This window comes from Salvelinus namaycush, chromosome 33 (genome assembly GCF_016432855.1).
Source record: "Salvelinus namaycush isolate Seneca chromosome 33, SaNama_1.0, whole genome shotgun sequence".
Taxonomy (NCBI): Eukaryota; Metazoa; Chordata; class Actinopteri; order Salmoniformes; family Salmonidae; genus Salvelinus; species Salvelinus namaycush.
This window is the reverse complement of record NC_052339.1, coordinates 13142684-13161075: the sequence shown is the minus strand read 5'-3', so window position 1 is coordinate 13161075 and position 18392 is coordinate 13142684. Positions and strand designations below refer to the sequence as shown.

Below are 18392 nucleotides of genomic sequence, written 5' to 3'. Positions count from 1 at the left end.
AAAACAGGGTACAAACATTATTGGGCACAGACAACAGCACAAATGGCAAGAAGGTAGAGACAACAATACATCAGAGAGGACAAGTAATCAAAATTAGTTTGAGGACTTTATTACAGACAGAAATGCTCCTTATAGGACACATCATTGCACTCTATGCTCTTCTGTAAACTGGTCATCTCTGCATACCTGTCGCAAGACCAACTAGTTGATGCTTATTTATAAAACCCTCTTAGGCTTCACTCCCCCCTATCTGAGATAGCTACTGCAGCCCTCATCCTCCACATACAACCCTCGTTCTCCCAGTCACATTCTGTTAAAGGTCCCCAAAGCGCGCACATCCCTGGGTCGCTCGTCTTTTCAGTTCGCTGCAGCTAGTGACTGGAACGAGCTGCAACAGTCACTCAAACTGGACAGTTTTATCTCCATCTCTTCATTCAAAGACTCAATCATGGACACTTACTGACAGTTGTGGCTGCTTTGCGTGATGTGTTGTTGTACAAATAAGAATTTGCTCTTAACCAACTTGCCTAGTTATATAAAGGTTAAATACAAAAAATAAAAAATTTGAATAATATTCCTCATCATCCCCTCATCCCCCCCCTCAGACGATCCCGCAGGTGAAGAAGCCTGAAGTGGAGGTCCTGGGCTGGCATGGTTACACGTCATCTCCGGTTGGACGTACTGCCAAATTATGTAAAATGGCGTTGGAGGTGGCTTATGGTAGAGAAAATAATATTAAATGATCAGGCAACAGCTCTGGTTGACATTCCTGCAGTCAGCATGTCAATTACACACCCCCTTAAAACTTGAGACATCTGTGCCATTGTGTTGTGTAACAAAACTGTACATTTTAGAGTGGCCTTTTATTGATCCCAGCAGAAGGTGCACCTGTGTAATGATCATGCTGTTTAATCAGCTTATTGATATGCCACACCTGCCCAGATGGATGGATTACCTTGGCAAAGGAGAAATGCTCACTAACAAGGATGTAAACAAATTTGTGAACCACATTTTTTGAGAAATAAGCTTTTTGTGCGTATGGAACATTTCGGGGATGTTTTATTTCAGCTCATAAAAAAATGGGACCAGCACTTTACGTGTTGCGTTTATATTTTAGTTCACTATATACTATATATATATATTCCCTCTCGAGAACATTTGTTTGCAGATACTGATTTTAACTCAAATGCACTCCTTCTCCTCCTCACCTCTAGATAGTCCCCCAGTCCTATTTGTCCTGGAAGCAGAGTAGTCAAACAGTGCGTCCGCTGGGACCTCATTTCATTACCGGTCCTCTCTGAGTCCCCAGTTGGTCCACTTCATTTACCCACCCATAGAGCGAGGACACGGCCAAATGAATCCCGACCCCCAGAATCTCAGACTCCAGCAATTAAAAATAAATGAACAAAGCGCCGCTCTCCGCTGAGCACCTCCTCCCACCATCTTGAAAATGAAGCTCTCGGGCAACACAGCAAACAAAAGTTAATCTGAGGAATAGACTGGCTCCTCAGTAATGACTAGCTCTAGTGTGTACTCTGCTCCTGTTCAGTCATTCATAGGACCATATCAATCATCCTCCTTCAGACTTACCTCATTGAGGTGTCTATGATGAGGTCTGCACAGGAAACAACCTGTAGCATACTAATGGAGAGACATGGTGTGTCTCTGCTCTCTGCTTTAGATACTGGTTGACTCCCTGCAGGGATGGGATCAATTCCATTTCATTTCAATTGGAATTGGAATTTCTAGTGTGTGTCCCGAGTTGCGCCCTCTTCCTTTTTTAGTGCACTACGTTTGACCAGGGCTCACATAAGATACTGTGGAATAGGTATATTTAGTTACAGTTCAGCTGTTTTACACGTCATTGAAATACTGACATACATGTATGTCTCTGTGTCAGTCTGACGGTATCTAACAGGAGAGACGCTCACTGACCTTCACAGACACTCTGAGAGATGGATTAGATGTTCAGAGCAGAGAAGACAAGACTGTCCTCGCCCCTAATCAGCTCAAAATGATGATTAATCTGCTAAAATTACCACAGAGCTCAGTTCAAGTGAAAAGATCCACAGAGTTCAGTTCATGTAGAGCTCAGTTATTACTTTAGAGTTGAGTTAATGCTTATTATAAACTGGATGGTTCGAGCCTGGAATGCTGACTGGCTGTCAGTCAGGGTCTATCAGACCGTATACCACAGGTATGACAAAACATTTATTTTGCATCTTCTAATTACGTTGTTAACCAGTTAATAATAGCATTAAGGCACCTCAAGGGTTTGTGGTATATGGTCAGTATACTATGGCTAAGGGCGTTGCATCGTGCCTAATAACAGCCCTTAGCCATGGTATATTGGCCATATACCACAAACCCCTGAGGTGCCTTATTGCTTAAATGTACCACATGCCCCAGTTAATGCTCAGTTCATGACCAAGCCTCACACTCATCCGTTCAGCTTCACAGTTCACGCTCTACCTAGAGATTGAGTGGAGACACAAACACACCTCACCTTACTTAATCAAGTAAGGGACAGAGTGCATCCCAAATGGCAAATCCCTATGTAGTGCACTACTTTTGACCAGGGCCCATAGTGCAAAGTGTGCCATTTGGTACATAGCCTCAGATGCTAGAGAAAAGGATACTATCCTTCTAAAATGTGTTGTTCCTTGACCATAAGGCCAAGTTGAGGATATGCCACAGATATGTTGATTGCAAAACAAGTTGACCTCCTCAAAACCCAGTCAAATGTGAGACTGTACAAAAGCTCATTCTCCTCTCCATGTCACCCATCCCTCAGAGCTAACTGCCATTATCCCAAATTAGACCCCCAAAACATCTCTGTGATTAGATTGGATGTGACTGTTGCTCCCCTGTCATTAACCCCTCTTCCCTCATCAGGTCATTTGAATCAGCCATTTTAACTACCCTATTAACGCAGCCAATGCATCAACCCGGCCCGAGTTATCAGACAGTTCTAGACAGTTATTTACATTTATGTTGGGTTTAAGGGATGTTAAAAAGGCAGAAACCAGAGATAACATCATTATGTAGACACTGAGACGGTTCTGATAATGTAATTCATGTTGCTATTCACTTTTTCTCTGTGGCAGTAATGGTGGGTGAGTATGAAGGCATAAACCATACTGTCTATGAGCATTTCAGACAGTTATCATCAATGTATGATAATTTCCATATGTGATAATAATGCATGTCCATATCAGATGATTCAATGTGTTGATGAACAACTAAGATCTCAACAAGAGGAAAGCCAAGTGCAATTTCCATTAATGTCAAGTGGTTAGTCAGGCAAGGGAAGGATATGCAGCCATTGCAATTACTAAGGCCTCTCAATAAAGCCACGCCATTGATAACTTTTCAGAGAACCAAGAATAGTGTATAAATCCTTAATGCAAAAATAGGATTAACCCATTTCATTAATTTGCTGAGAGCTGAGGTCAAAGTCATACCCAACAGGAGAGGCCCCAGGGCGGAAGCAGAACTCTCGCATTGCTACAACAGTAGGTCTCCAATACAACTCTAATGTACAGCAGCTATATTCTGTCTAGCACAGCATCTAGTGAGGAAATTATTAGATTCCAATTCTGCAGAGAGAGCTTCGCACACACACACACTGGAAAGAAATGACAGTAGAGTAACCCTGTGTGGGCCGGCTGTCCGTGTCTCTGCCGATGGGGAGAAACACAGGCTGACTCTGATGAGGACGTGTTCTCCTCTCTGATTCCGACTCAGAACCCATGGGCTCAGGACTGTTCAAAGCAGATGACTGACTCCCCATTCCCAAGTAGGGATTAGATGTACTATTCCTTTTGATAAACGATATCTAAGAAACAGTATAGATTCATTATAAGACTATTCCTTTTGAGAAACTATATCCAAGATGAGAGTAAAACAAGACGAACAAGTACTTTATCGGAGTAACGGATAAGTTTGTTTCACTGTGCCCGCTGTGTTTTTTCTGTGCTGTCTTTTTGATCTCGCTGACCAAAGCACGACGTTCTTAATCATCAGTCCAGGAAAAGAGGCTTCAGCCAATCAGGGGGCAGCAGAGATGCCAACAGGGATGCAGGAATCAGCTACCCATAATGCAGTTAGGAAACACACCAAGCTCCATTACTGGCTAATGAAATCAATTTTCCTGGCACTGAATCTCAGATGTCGTAAACTTCACATTCGCCCCCAGTTCTATTTCTAGTCGAGTTGATGTAGTTTTCTCCCCTTTTAATCAACAAAGACATCAAACCTTTAAATCTCCCTGTCTGCCTTTGGTTTTAAGACACACCGCTAATAGGGTATAAAAGTTTGCATTCCGTATGACGTGGATTTACTTTAAGCAAATTAAAGCCCAAACAGGTTCTTAATGCTATTAAGCAAATTAAATCAGAGATGTGAGCCTACCTGGGTCACATTTGTCCACATCAGTCTGAAAGGGTGTGTTGTGTGTTGCAGACAAGACTGGCATTTGGAGAACTGGACCGGAGGGGATAGTTTGTTTCTTCCTTCTCCTCTGTCAATGAATTGCATCTGTGTTACAGTACGTCATCTGCCAACCAGGATTTCATATGAGTCCAGGCAGATCTATCAATGACACGGCTTCCCTCTGCTCTGGGCTGCTGTATCGTTAAATGGAACATTAATTCAATTAGGGACAGCTAATTATAAGGGCTTAAATCAATCACTGAGTCAATAACAAAATCTCAAGCGGACGGAGACTCAAATGTTCGAGCCCTCATCAATAACCATCAGGTTAGGAAGGAATGCTCTCTGGTCAGACCCAGAGCTTTAAAAGGATATGAATTATTGAAATCCACAATTGTCTTTTGTCCAGGGAGGGCAGTCTTACATGATCTATATGGTCACTCTGGTTGAAAATAACTGAACTCATACAGTTACAATGAGACCTTTGTGTTTGGCTCGAATTTACTCTATATTTTGTAGTTTTATTTATATAAACTTAGAAAAAAAAGAAACGTCCCTTTTTCAGGACCCTGTCTTTCAAAGATCATTCATAAAAATCTAAATAACTTCACAGATCTTCATTGTAAAGGGTTTCAACACTGTTTCCCATGCTTGTTCAATGAACCATACACAATTAATGAACATGCACCTGTGGAACGGTCGTTAAGACACTAACAGCTTATAGACGGTAGGCAATTAAGGTTACAGTTGTGAAAACGTAGGACACTAAAGAGGCCTTTCTACTGACTCTGAAAAACACCAAGCGAAAGATTCCCAGTTTCCCTGCTCATCTGCTTGAACGTGCCTTAGGAATGCTGCAAGGAGGCATGAGGACTGCAGATGTGGCCAGGGCAATAAATTGCAATGTCCGTACTGTGAGACGCCTAAGACAGCGCTACAGGGAGACAGGACGGACAGCTGATCATCCTCGCAGTGGCAGACCACGTGTAACAACACCTGCACAGGATCGGTACATCCGAACATCACACCTGCAGGACAGGTACATGATGGCAACAACAACTGCCCAAGTTACAACAGGAACGCACAATCCCTCCATCAGTGCTCAGACTGTCCGCAATAGGCTGAGAGAGGCTGGACTGAGGGCTTGTAGGCCTGTTGTAAGGCAGGTCGTCACCAGACATCAACGGCAACAACATCGCCTATGGGGACAAACCCACCATTGCTGGACCAGACAGGACTGCCAAAAAGTGCTCTTCACTGACGAGTCGCGGTTTTCTCTCACCAGGGGTAATGGTCGGATTCGCGTTTATTGTCGCAGGAATGAGCGTTACACCGAGGCCTGCACTCTGGAGTGGGATCGATTTGGAGGTGGAGGGTCCGTCATGGTCTGGGGCGGTGTGTCACAGCATCATCGGACTGAGCTTGTTGTCATTGCAGGCAATCTCAACGCTGTGTGTTACAGGGAAGACATCCTCCTCCCTCATGTGGTACCCTTCCTGCAGGTTCATCCTGACATGACCCTCCAGCATGACAATGCCACCAGCCATACTGCTCGTTCTGTGCGTCATTTCCTGCAAGACAGGAATGTCAGTGTTCTGCCATGGCCAGCGAAGAGCCCGGATCTCAATCCCATTGAGCACGTCTGGGACCTGTTGGATGGGAGGTTGAGGGCTAGGGCCATTCCCCCCAGAAATGTCCGGGAACTTGCAGGTGCCTTGGTGGAAGAGTGGGGTAACATCTCACAGCAAGAACTGGCAAATATGCCGCATTCCATGAGGAGGAGATGCACTGCAGTACTTAATGCAGCTGGTGGCCACACCAGATACTGACTGTTTTGATTTTGACCCCCCCCCCCTTTGTTCAGAGACACATTATTCCATTTCTGTTAGTCACATGTCTGTGGAACTTGTTCAGTTTATGTCTCAGCTGGTGAATCTTGTTATGTTCATACAAATATTTACACATGTTAAGTTTGCTGAAAGTTAACGCAGTTGACAGTGCGAGGACGTTCCTTTTTTTAAGAGTTTATTTCTTTATGCTATTTTGGTATTGAATACTGCACTGTTGGGTAGGGCTTGCAAGTTAAACATTTCACTGTACTTGTGCATGTGACAAATTAAATTTGAATGGCAGTTGGAAAAAAATTGTTGACAGGACCTGTTTAAGTGGATCCCAGTTGTTTGAGTCACGATTCAGCAGTGTAGTCAAGTGTTTAATGTAGGGTCGGGGTTCAGGAAGTGATTTGAAGTTAAAAATCTGAAATGGAATGTTTATTTTCAGTTTATTGAGAAATCATTGAAAATACTGTAGATGCCATTATTTCAGTTATTACATTTTTATTCAACTTCAATTGCATATTACACTGTTTCAAAGGCTTTAGGAAGCCTTTACTAGCTGTATCTCTCTGCTGTAGTTATATTGTAGTTGTCCTTGCATTATGGTGACTAGAGAAGCAATGTCCACTCTTGTAATGCCAGACATGGTGCCAGTGTCTTGTATGGTCTCATTTGTCTCTGTCTCTTGGACTGCACTGTATCCACATTAGCTCTATCATGTAATGAGGATGCAATTATTGGCCTTGACCTTTGTGAATGAGAGGAAAGCCTCCCTCCACCCTTCCTTCACCCTCTTCCCCTTCCTCATTTCAACATCATAATATGGATTTCTTTTCACACGTCAAAGTCTTTGTTACACTTGGCTATTCCAGTGTTTCTTTTTGGTCATTGCTGTGTTTCTTTTTGGTCATTCCAGTGTTTCTTTTTGGCCATTCCAGTGTTTCTTTTTGGTCATTCCAGTGTTTCTTTTTGGCCATTCCAGTGTTTCTTTTTGGCCACTCCAGTGTTTCTTTTTGGCCACTCCAGTGTTTCTTTTAGGCCACTCCAGTGTTTCTTTTTGGCCACTCCAGTGTTTCTTTTAGGCCACTCCAGTGTTTCTTTTTGGCCACTCCAGTGTTTCTTTTAGGCCATTCCAGTGTTTCCTTCAGGATGGGATCTGATGGAAGGTAACTCAGCACACACCCTTACCCTTACCACCAACCCTCCAGCGAGCAGACAATGTATGTGCACCCATGTGTGTGTTTCAGGGTCAATCCGTGACCTAGCAGGTAGCTAGTCCTGCATCCAGCAGCCCTACCCCGTGTCCTCCTCATTCCCCCTGTCCACTCTCTCACCACTCAATATGTGAAAGGAAACGGCACTCTGCACTTTACAGTCCCTCCCTCTACTCCCTCCCCGTCTGACTGCCAAGCCAAGTTTCATATCTGCTTCAATAATCTAATGCACTGGCTGTCTAACCGCTAGGCTCCTAACGCTGTGCTTCCTATCATTGTTGGAGAGGCAGTTGGCTCTGACCCAGCCCCATGCCCTCACAGCACACAGCCATCCCAGCCCCATGTGTTGAGAGATGTGCTCTCAGGCCCCTTCACTCCACCATGTCTGACTCTGCACAACATAGATAGGGCCTAAAGTGAGGTGCAGAGAGAGGTGAAACGCTGCAGAGCTACTTCCCCTCTGATCAGGAAGGAAGGCATTGTCCGGCCAACTATAGTCAGGGGAATGAGATGGAGAGAGAGAGATTGATTTAAAAATACCTTTATTGGCCCTATAGTTACATATTTAACTTCTCTGCGCTACGGATCCCTTTTACGGGATCACTTTCCTAAACCACCGCTAGAATTACAGGGCGCCAAATGCAAAAATATTACTAAAAATATTTATAATCATGCAATCACAAGTGAAATATACCAAAACACAGCTTAGCTTGTTGTTAATCCACCTATCGTGTCAGAGTTTGAAAATATATTTTACAGCGAAAGAAATCCAAGCTTTTGTGAGTGTAGCTTTCAATGCTACAACAGTTAGCCTTATATTAGCTTGGTTAGCTTGGTCACGAAAGTCAGAAAAGCAATCAAATTAATCGCTTACCTTTGATAATCTTCAGATGTTTCCACTCACGAGACTCCCAGTTACACAACAAATGTTATTTTTGTTCGATAAATATTACTTTTCTCACAAAAAAATGCGATTTGGGTTGCGCATTATGTTGAGAAAACCAAAGCCGTGTTCCGTTTGACAAATTCCAAAAAGTATCCGTAATGGTCGTAGAAACATGTCAAATGTTTTTTATAATCAATCCTCAGGTTGTTTTTAACAAACATAATCGATAATATTTCACCCGGACCATAACCTATTCATTAAGAGACAAAAGGAAAATGGGGTGTCCCTCTCTCGCGCGCAGGAAATATTCAGAGGACACCTGACTAATTTTGAAAAAACTCGCTAATTTTTCAAAATAAAAGCCTGAAACTATGTCTACAGCCTGGTCACAGCCTGAGGAAGCCATTGGAAAAGGAATCTGGTTGATACCCCTTTAAATGGAGGTTAGACGGGCCAGGAAACACAGTTTTTAAAAAGAAAATATCACTTCTGGGTTACATTTTCTCAGGGTTTCGCTTGCAGAATAAGTATTGTTATACTCACAGACAATATTTTGACAGTTTTGGAAACCTTGGAGTGTTTTCTATCCTAATCTGTAAATTATATGCATATTCTACAATCTGGGCCAGAGAAAATGTCCGTTTACGTTGGGCACGTTATTTAAAAAATAATAATAATAATTCTGACCCCTAGCGCTAAGAAGTTAAAGGCACAAGCTTAACTTAATTGTAACGAACATAAAAAGTTCAAACCATGCCCCCCTCCTCGTCCACTATACATAGAACCCACCTGAGAGAGAAGGAGAGAGATAGAGAGGGAGAGAAAGAGAGGTGTCTCGTTAGCTAGTGGCTCACCTCTCCTGTCACTAAATGCTTAGCACTGGCAATGAGACAGAGAGCGAGACAGATGGACAATAGAGCAGGGCTGGCAGCCAGTGTAAGGCTCTCTTTCTGCCCTTGGTGACAAGAAGAGAGTGACACCCACTGCTTCTGAGTCACTCAGTCAATCAGTCCATCAGGGATGTCAGTCACCAGTTATCCCTCAAGGGACTACTATATCTACTTTACTATATATCTCTCTCGCTTGCTCTCTCTCTTTCTTTCACTCTCTCTTTTTTCTATTTCTCTCTCCAACTCTTTGTCTCCCTCACTCCCTCCACATGAAAAAAATACTAGACTTTACTACAGTACTTACTATATAATTCTGTAGTAAACGGTACTATATTGTAGAATACTATACTACACACTGTAGTATCCCTCGATCATGTGTAGTACTTACCATAGAATGGTGTAGTATACTATAGTAAATACTACAGCATTACCAACTTTTGTTTCTTAAGTACTACATTAATGTCCGCAAAAACAGTGCAGTCCCCTATAAGTTAATGATATACTCTGCCCATTCCCCTCCCCCATGCCCCATATCCCAATTTGTGCCACTCATAAGTGAGAAACATATATGCCAAGTATAAATCATAATTATATTGTGTTCCCTACAGGTTTTAGAAAAGAGCAGAAGCTCTGAACTATCTGTTCAGACCCCAGTCCTACCTGCCTACCTACAGGTAGGTTATGGAAAACCTGCTCTTTTACAATTTCTCCAGTAGGTTTCTTCGAGGAGAAAGCCTCCACTTCTATGTCAAAGACAATCCAACAAAAACACTAATAAATACTATAGTAATTTATGCAAAACATATTACAGTATACTACAATCTGCAAAAACGCTACATTAATTTAGTATATCCGTTTTCTTTTAATTCAGTAATTATACTATAATTAAATGTAATTAATACAGTATACTACAGTAAATAATACAGTATTCACTGTCATGTTTTTGATAACTTTAGTCCAGTGAATACTATTCTATTTATACCATTGTGTAGTATTTTTTTCGTGTGGGTATCTTGCTACCTATCTCTGTTGTGAACCATGGATAGAAACCTCTCCTCACCTCTGTGCACCAATGAGCTCTACACACTGATACCTCACTCTCTCCTCTACTCCTCCTCCTCTCCTCCAGTCATCCACTCCACTCCTCCACCTCTACCGCTTAGCTCAGCCTCAGCTCGACAGGTCTCCCTTTCCACTGAATAGAGATTCTCAGGAGCAGAGATGCATTCATGTCATACAAAATTGTCACTCAACAAACAGCAAGGCTTAGGCTTGTCACCGAGAGCAACTGTTATGGGAGTTAATTACTTGTCAGTGTCAGTAATGATAAATGTGAATCACCACCTCTTCCTCGGCTTCAACCCAGCCATCTAAACCCTATTGTCACAGGCAACAAGCAAAGAGCACTCCGCCATTCGTCTTCCCCTGCATACATGCTCTATGCAAATTATCTGGCTTTTTTTTAGAACTGTATTTTTTAAATATTTTTCCCTTTTTCCTCCTCATTATTCCACTTTTGGATATCTGATTGTATTTATTTTTCCATTATCACATGCTTCCTTCCCTTCTTTTCCCTTCACCTCCACCATTATGTTATCCTTCAGTCCTCTGTTTATTTCTTATGTAAGCATTCCACGGGTTGACAGGTCACGTTGGGTTGCCAGGTCCATTGACGTCTCACTGTACAGTATGCCAGTATCCCCCTTGTTTTCCAATAGAAAGCATATGAATAAAAGCAAGGAGGCACATGAGACCTGTCATGACGCATAATTAAAAACAGCAGAGCCGGGGCCTTGCATTGCGGACAAAGGTGATTGACTCATTTTTATAGAAACACCTAATAGAGAAAACAGCAGCTGCTTGGCAGCAGGATTCTGTAGGTATTCTGATTAAATTGTCATGACCCCATGTCAGTCTCACTTCACCTTCGGAAATGTATAAATAAGATTAGGAGTCTCCCGACGGGCCCGAGTACCCCCTCTAAACCCCTCCCGTGTCGCAGGGGTTCATAGTTTGAAAGGGCTGAATACATTTCCATAAAAAGAGAATGAGAGAAAGAGAGAACAAGCAGAGCGGTTATTTAGATGTGCTTGACATTTCAGCGAGGAGGGAAGGTGAGGGGTGGGGCAGTAGGCATATTAATATCAGAGGCTAACAAACCATTTCAGGTCTTCTCCCTCTCTGCTAAGTGTCTAGACATACTAACCCCCCCCCCCCCCCCCCCCAGAAGGTCATCATTATAACAAAGAATTACCGCATACCTTCTTGATCGAAATATCACGATTACACTTACCAATACCGTATGAATCAGCTGTGGATGAATGTTATGAGATTTGTTTTGGTACTACCACTGTAAAAACACTACATTGTTATCTACATGTATCATGAATACCGTGAATGTATCTCTTTAATACAGTATAAGAACTCCCTATTTCTCACAGAGGACGCTAAGGTCCCCAGCCGTCTGATATTGAGTCTGTCTGAGAGACAGAGTGGTATAATGGCTAATGGCCATGACTGAAGAACAGGGAGAAGGGTAAATGAAATGGAGAGAGAGAGAGTGAAAGAAACAAATGGCCTGTGTCTCATCCTCCCGTCGCTTTATCAGATTACTGTAAGAACCTGGCAAACTGCTACCTCCCATCCCCCCCATCCACATTGATTGAGTATGAGTAATCGATTACGGCCACTTCAGTGTTGCTTGGCTGTCCTCTGTCGGATGTTGCGGAGAGAGAGCGAGAGAGAGTCCCAACCCTAAAACAGAGACCATTACTCTCCTTCTCAGGTAATTGGATTAAAAAGAAGGGAGGAAAGAAGAGATGAGATGCAGAGACGCAGACGGTAGGACAGCTTAGGTCACCGCCAGAGCTGTATAGTCTTTGATGTTCCCTGTGTCACCTTGTTCTCTCTCGCTCTATCTCTCTCTTTCTTTCTCTCTCTCTCTCTCTTTCTCTCACACTCACTCACTCACTCTTTATGTCTGTCTAGGAGGAGGAGGAGGAAGAGGAGAGGGTGAAGGAGGAAGAGAGGAACGGGAGAATAGAGCCGGTGGGGAGAGCAGACTCCTGTGTGGAACACTCCCCAACATTATCTCTGAAGTAAGTGCATTACACACCACTGTCCTCCTGGTAGGAATGGACACACCCAACTCTCTCTCTTCCTGTAATATAACCACTTCTTATGACAGGCACACACCATATAGACTCACTCATCTCAGTACTCCATCACATTGTCGTGTCCATGAATCAGATGTTCTATACTCAATATATACACCATTATTAAATAGTTACAGTACACCACAGATTCATTTTCCAAGACCATGTCTCCACCATCAGTGTTACCACCATCATCATCACCATCATGTGATTTTCCATGTATTATTTAACTATTATTACTGTGACTTCCTCGTACGCCCTCGCAGCTTTATTTGCAGGGCTGAAGCATCCCTCCATATTTCCAATTCATCGGGGCTAGTTTTACTGCAGAACCCACAAAGACCTGATCTTAATCACTTAATTGGAGTCTCCATTTGGGTCTTTAATCGACCTCTGGTTCCTCAGCCTGACTGTATAATGGATGGCTTCATGAGAGAAGAGGCCTAGCTGAGCCAAAGCCAATCTCTATAGGGTCTGTATCCCAAATGGCACCCTATTTCATATAATGTCCACTATGGGCATTGGTCAAAAGTAGTGCGCTACAAAGGGAATAGTGTCATTTGGGACTGGACCAGTGAGTGACTGCAGTAGCATCTCCCTAGCTGCTAGATATAGGCTCCATTCCCAGACCTGTCATGTTATCCTGTTGTTTTGTGTTATTCTCAATTTTTTCTGTTTCTGTTTTTATTTCACACATGCGTTCCTCCCTCCCGCTGTCCCTCTCACCCCCTGCCTCATCCATCATTGTCCCACAGTGACATGCTAAAGCTGGTAGAGGTGTCCAATGTCGGCGGGCCTCTGGGGATCCACGTTGTGCCTTTCAGTGCCACGGACAGAAGGTAAAACTGACTGCTGATCGAGGATCAGGTCCCACCTGTCCATATAACAGTATTCATTATGATCTGAAAGGCAAAACTGGTCCTAGATCAGCACTCCTACTCTGAGAAGCTAGACTTATTAGGGCCCAGCTTCCCTGTCCCAGTATGAAAAGACTACAGTACTCCTACTAGGCTAGCCCCCTGTCCCGATCTGTCCGCTGCATCCTTTTGTTCAGTTTGACGCCTCTGAAATCGCTCTCTCACTCTCTCTGTCTCGCTCACTCTCTCTGTCTCTCTCTCTCTCTCTCTGTCCATTCTTTCACCCGATCTCTCTCCAGCTCTGTCGCTCACGGCTGTCATTGTGAGTGACTGTGATGTCTCTTGGCCTCTTTTTTTAATCTTTCTTCTTCCTTTTGTGTTTTCAATTTCTGAAACACTTGTCCCTTACCAATGTGAGTGCTATTTTACAGCTCCAAGGAGACAATGAACATAGAAAAAAGAAAGGATGAAAGTGGAAAGCGGTTTGTTCTTGACTGGAGGCTGTATAGTCTGTGTTCTACACGTTCCTTTTATTCTGAGTTCTATGTTACGAGTTCTATCCACGGGAGACAATGGACTTCAGACGTCCGTCCTCTGGTTTGAAGGTGACTTTTTGGGGGAGAAATAAATCCTTCTAGCGACTATATCTATTTAGGCGTTTGACCCTCCTCGGTGAAGAATAGTGATGACAAGAGCATGATGCTGAATATATCAGAGTTTTTAGTTATTCACAATCAGCAGGAACTGGCCAATACAATCAAACTAAAAGAGAATTCATAACATGGGTCCTACATGTACACCAATGGATTGGCACAGTGGTCACCCCCAAGGTCACGGTAACATAAAAATGTGTCCCAAATGCCCAGTACTGCTAAAAGTAGTGCACTATATAGGGCATAGGGTGCCATTTGGGACACCAGCACACAGTAGAAGAAACACAAAGGAAAGAGGTGAAAATACTGATGAAAGAAATGATATGGGATATCATGTGGGACTTTGTCATTGAAGGTTGCTGTTGTCATTTCATTAAGATAACTCACTCAGGACTTTTATTCTATTGCCGTTCCTGAGAAACTAGCATGATGTTGTTGAACTAGAAATAGGCTTGACCTTTGAGAATTGAGCGTCGGATTCTCACAGTATACTGCCTTAGCTTTGGCTCAGAAAAGAAAGAGAGAACGATGAAATATCGATATTAGATATTGTAAATATAATAAACAATATGATTAAATGACTATAAACGTCAATGATTTTGATATTGGATAAAGCCTCCTGACAAACTAGCTTAAACTGTTTGTTTTCTGCTTCAAAGTGGTCCTTTGACTTTGGCCTTTAGAAATGGCCACTGTCTATCACTGTTGTAACATATTATTCCGTATGGGGCCATGCATACTGTTTCCTCATCAGCTCCTTCAATTATGTCCCAAACTAGATAACGTGACAAAGACTGGTTAGTCAGATGATGTTAATGGACTGCTCAGCTCTTCCTCCAGGACGTCAGGCGTTAGCTGCCGAGGGCTGTCTCATTACCGTCCAGACGAGCAGGGTCAGACTTCCGGCCCAGACGGAACACTCAAAGTGTCTGCTGTCACAGCGATGCTAGCACAGCAGCCACTGGTTCTTTGCAGCTGCAGGGGAGAGAGGGACTTGGATAGGGGAGAGACACACACTCTCTCTCTCTCTCTCTCTCGTGCAGATGCGACACCGCCACCATTTCAATAATGAGATCTCCTTCTGTGACCACTGTGAACTGTAAACAAGACACAGACATAATTGCGCTGCGTAAATGGATCCTGATTGCATTATTATTCAATTAAAGTCAGTAGATGGGAACAGGTGGTCTCTGTCGCTCAGTCTCCTCAGCTCAACTCCTCAACTCTCTCTCAATCAACATGCAAAGCGTCTGCATATGAGCAGATGAAGGGATGGACTTAGTATTCCACAAGTCTCTCTAACAGACTCGCCTGTAGAGTTGTACAATTCTGATAACTTATATTTTTGAAGTCCCAGATTTTCCAGAAATCCAGGCTGAAATATTCCTGTAGGGAATAAGCAGGACGTCTGGGAATTACTGAAAGTTAATGTACTGATGGAAGACTCAATACATCTTAAATAATGCCTACTAGTTTGAATGGAGTGAGTGTTGAGCATCTTAGCAAATGTCCAGTAGCATATGAGACAGACAGATGTGAAAGTGTGCTAATGCATTTATCATTAAGAATGAGGGCACCTTTATTAATGGTGATCAAATCACTAAAAAGCCCAATTGTATGCCCAATCATGAGACACTGTACTGAATACAGATTACTAATCAGCATCAGCTCCATCTGGGTTCATTATAAAGCCCTTGAACTCCAGTAAAACACTGATCTAAGATTAGTTGCTACACTAGATAGGCTGCATCTCAAACACTTCCCTATGGGCCCTGGTCAAAAGTAGTCCATTATAAAGGTGCCTTTTGGGATGCATCCATTGTCTTGCTTCCACACCACCTCGCTAGTCTATAATGACTCTATGGTTCTCTCCCCACCACTCTTATCAGCCAATTTATGAAGCCTCAGCCTGCTTAGTCTGCTCGTCGGCGGTGTGAGTGGACAAAGGCCTTTTGTACCACATAATTCTGACTTAGTAATGTGCCATTTACCCCCATTGAGGAGAGAGATGAGTTTGTGGTGGTGAGTGAGCATGCCCATGTTATACAGCCAATTAAACTAATGAGCTGAGGCGGCTGGTGGCCGCAGCGTGCCCCTTTTGGCTGAAACGCTAAACAGCTCCGTGAATTTAGCCTCGCTCGCCTGGAAGAAAATCACTTTTTTTTTTCTTCTTCTTTGCGATTTACCGGGTTGTTGTTTCTGTTTACGTATCTAATAAAGTACTGCGAAAATAGTATGTTTTTCACCTCCTACTGTCCTTGTCTACTTATGTAACCCCCCCCTCTAGCCCTATCAGAAATCCCATCCAAAATGTCAATCAGAAATAAATCCCACTTAATATTCAATCTCTTTTCACTCCCTAAAGAAGTTTTTACCTTACTTGAGTCTCAGGAGCCTTAAAGTCTTAAGACTTCCCATCAGAAGTGGCAACAACAGTCTGAGTGCAGACAGTACACCTGCAGCTTCTCCTGGTCCTTTGAAACAGGAGTTATGGTTTTGCTGTCTGTGCGTCTATCAGATCTCTTTACACGTCTGTGGTAGCGCGGTGATTCGGAGGGCGAGAGAGAGCTAAAACCCCAAGCTGCTTTCTGATGTATTTATTTACTGCATCAGGGTTTGAAGGTAAAGGTTGTGGAGCTTGGAGGGGATTGCTGAGACGGCAGGCTGTGCATTTGTGTGTGTGTGTGTGTGTGTATGTGGGTGTGTGTGTTTGTGTGCGTGCACGTGTATTTATAACAATGCTGCCTGCTCACTTTTTAAGCCCTGGCTAAGCGAAGGTAGACGACAGACAGACAGCGGAGCGTCACTGAAGCCATAAGACCTTCACTAGTGTGAAGACCAGGATTATCACTTAGATGTCCTTCACAGGGAGAAGGGAAGGGGACAGCTCAATATTACACACCACAGCATTTCTGGGAAGAGAGAACATAGTATATGTCAACCTGCCTCATCCTGGCTAAAGTTAGTTTTGGTGTCACTAATCTCATCTGATTTATGATATTGATTTGGAGATACTGAGGAAGGTATATTATGAAGATCCCTTGACAAAGTTACTATGCAGTGGTTCTACAGTAATAGTTACTATTCAGTGTTTCTACAGTAATAGTTACTATTCAGTGTTTCTACAGTAATAGGTACCATTCAGTGTTTCTACAGTAATAGTTATTAGTCAGTGTTTCTACAGTAATATGTACTATGCTGTGTTTCTACAGTAATAGTTACTATTCAGTGTTTCTACAGTAACAGTTACTATTGTGTTTCTACAGTAATATTTAGCAATTCACTACACACGCAATAAAATCTGCTAAACACGTGTATGTGACCAATACAATTTCATTTCATTTCATTTAATAGTTACTATTCAGTGTTTCTAGAGTAATAGTTACTAATCAGTGTTTCTAGAGTAATAGTTACTAGTCAGTGGTTCTACAGTAATAGTTACTAGTCTATTTTTACAGTAATAGTTACTAGTAAGTGGTTCTACAGTAATAGTTACTAGTCGGTGGTTCTACAGTAATAGTTACTAGTCGGTAGTTCTAGAGTAATAGTTACTAGTCGGTGGTTATAATAGTTACTAGTCAGTGGTTCTACCGTAATAGGTACTAGTCAGTGGTTCTACAGTATTAGGTACTAGGCAGTGGTTCTACAGTATTAGGTACTAGGCAGTGGTTCTACAATAATAGTTACATGTCAGTGGTTCTACAGTAATAGTTACTAGTCAGTGGTTCTAATAGTAACTAGTCAGTGGTTCTACAGTACCTGTCAGTGGTTCTACAGTAATAGTTACCTGTCAGTGTTTCTACAGTAATAGTTACTAGTCAGTGGTTCTACAGTAATAGTTACCTGTCAGTGTTTCTACAATAATAGTTACTAGTCAGTGGTTCTACAGTAATAGTTACTAGTCAGTGGTTCTACAGTAATAGTTACCTGTCAGTGTTTCTACAGTAATGGCGTGTTCTATGCATTTCTTCACAACCCGTCTTTTTACATTCCATTACTTATCGTCCTGTCTCTTTTGACTTTTCCCTACATGACAATCTTTCTAATGAATTCCCTAATCTCAATTAAATGGATGCAGAGGACAATTCCTAGTAGTGTGGGTTAAATGGATAAGAATTGTTGTGTGAAAAGTCTTGCGCTTGGTGTGTGTGAAGTGTGTGTACTATAACGTGTGGTTTGACCTGGTCTGTAGAGTGTGTTATATGTGTGTGTGGAGTAAGTTCAAAGTCTGTAAGGTGTGCGTAACGCATGTGTGTGTGTGTAACGTGTGTACCGTTGTTCCAGGACCCTTGGGTTGTTAGTGAAGCGTCTGGAGCGCGGGGGCAAGGCGGAGCAGGAAGGTCTGTTCCAGGAGAACGACTGTGTCGTCAAGATTAATAACGGGGATCTGAGGAACATCCGATTTGAACAGTAAGCCCCCCCCCCCTCGACCTCGCCTCTGTCTTGACCTACAGAGATGGGGCATATT

The 18392-nt window shown here is 42.8% G+C and overlaps 1 protein-coding gene and 1 non-coding gene across 3 annotated transcripts in view; both read left to right on the top strand.

Annotated features, from left to right (window-relative positions):
* Nucleotides 1-18392, top strand: part of LOC120028005 (partitioning defective 3 homolog) — a 577327-nt gene that overhangs the window by 262714 nt on the left and 296221 nt on the right. For both annotated transcript variants that reach the window (XM_038973116.1, XM_038973117.1), the window contains exons 6-8: nucleotides 12248-12357; nucleotides 13170-13253; nucleotides 18209-18334. In XM_038973116.1, the coding sequence (XP_038829044.1) occupies nucleotides 12248-12357; nucleotides 13170-13253; nucleotides 18209-18334 (320 nt within the window). The remainder of the gene's footprint in view (nucleotides 1-12247; nucleotides 12358-13169; nucleotides 13254-18208; nucleotides 18335-18392) is intronic.
* On the top strand, nucleotides 9944-9998 carry LOC120028175. Its single transcript, XR_005473403.1, has one exon. It is a non-coding gene; the product is annotated as a U7 small nuclear RNA (small nuclear RNA).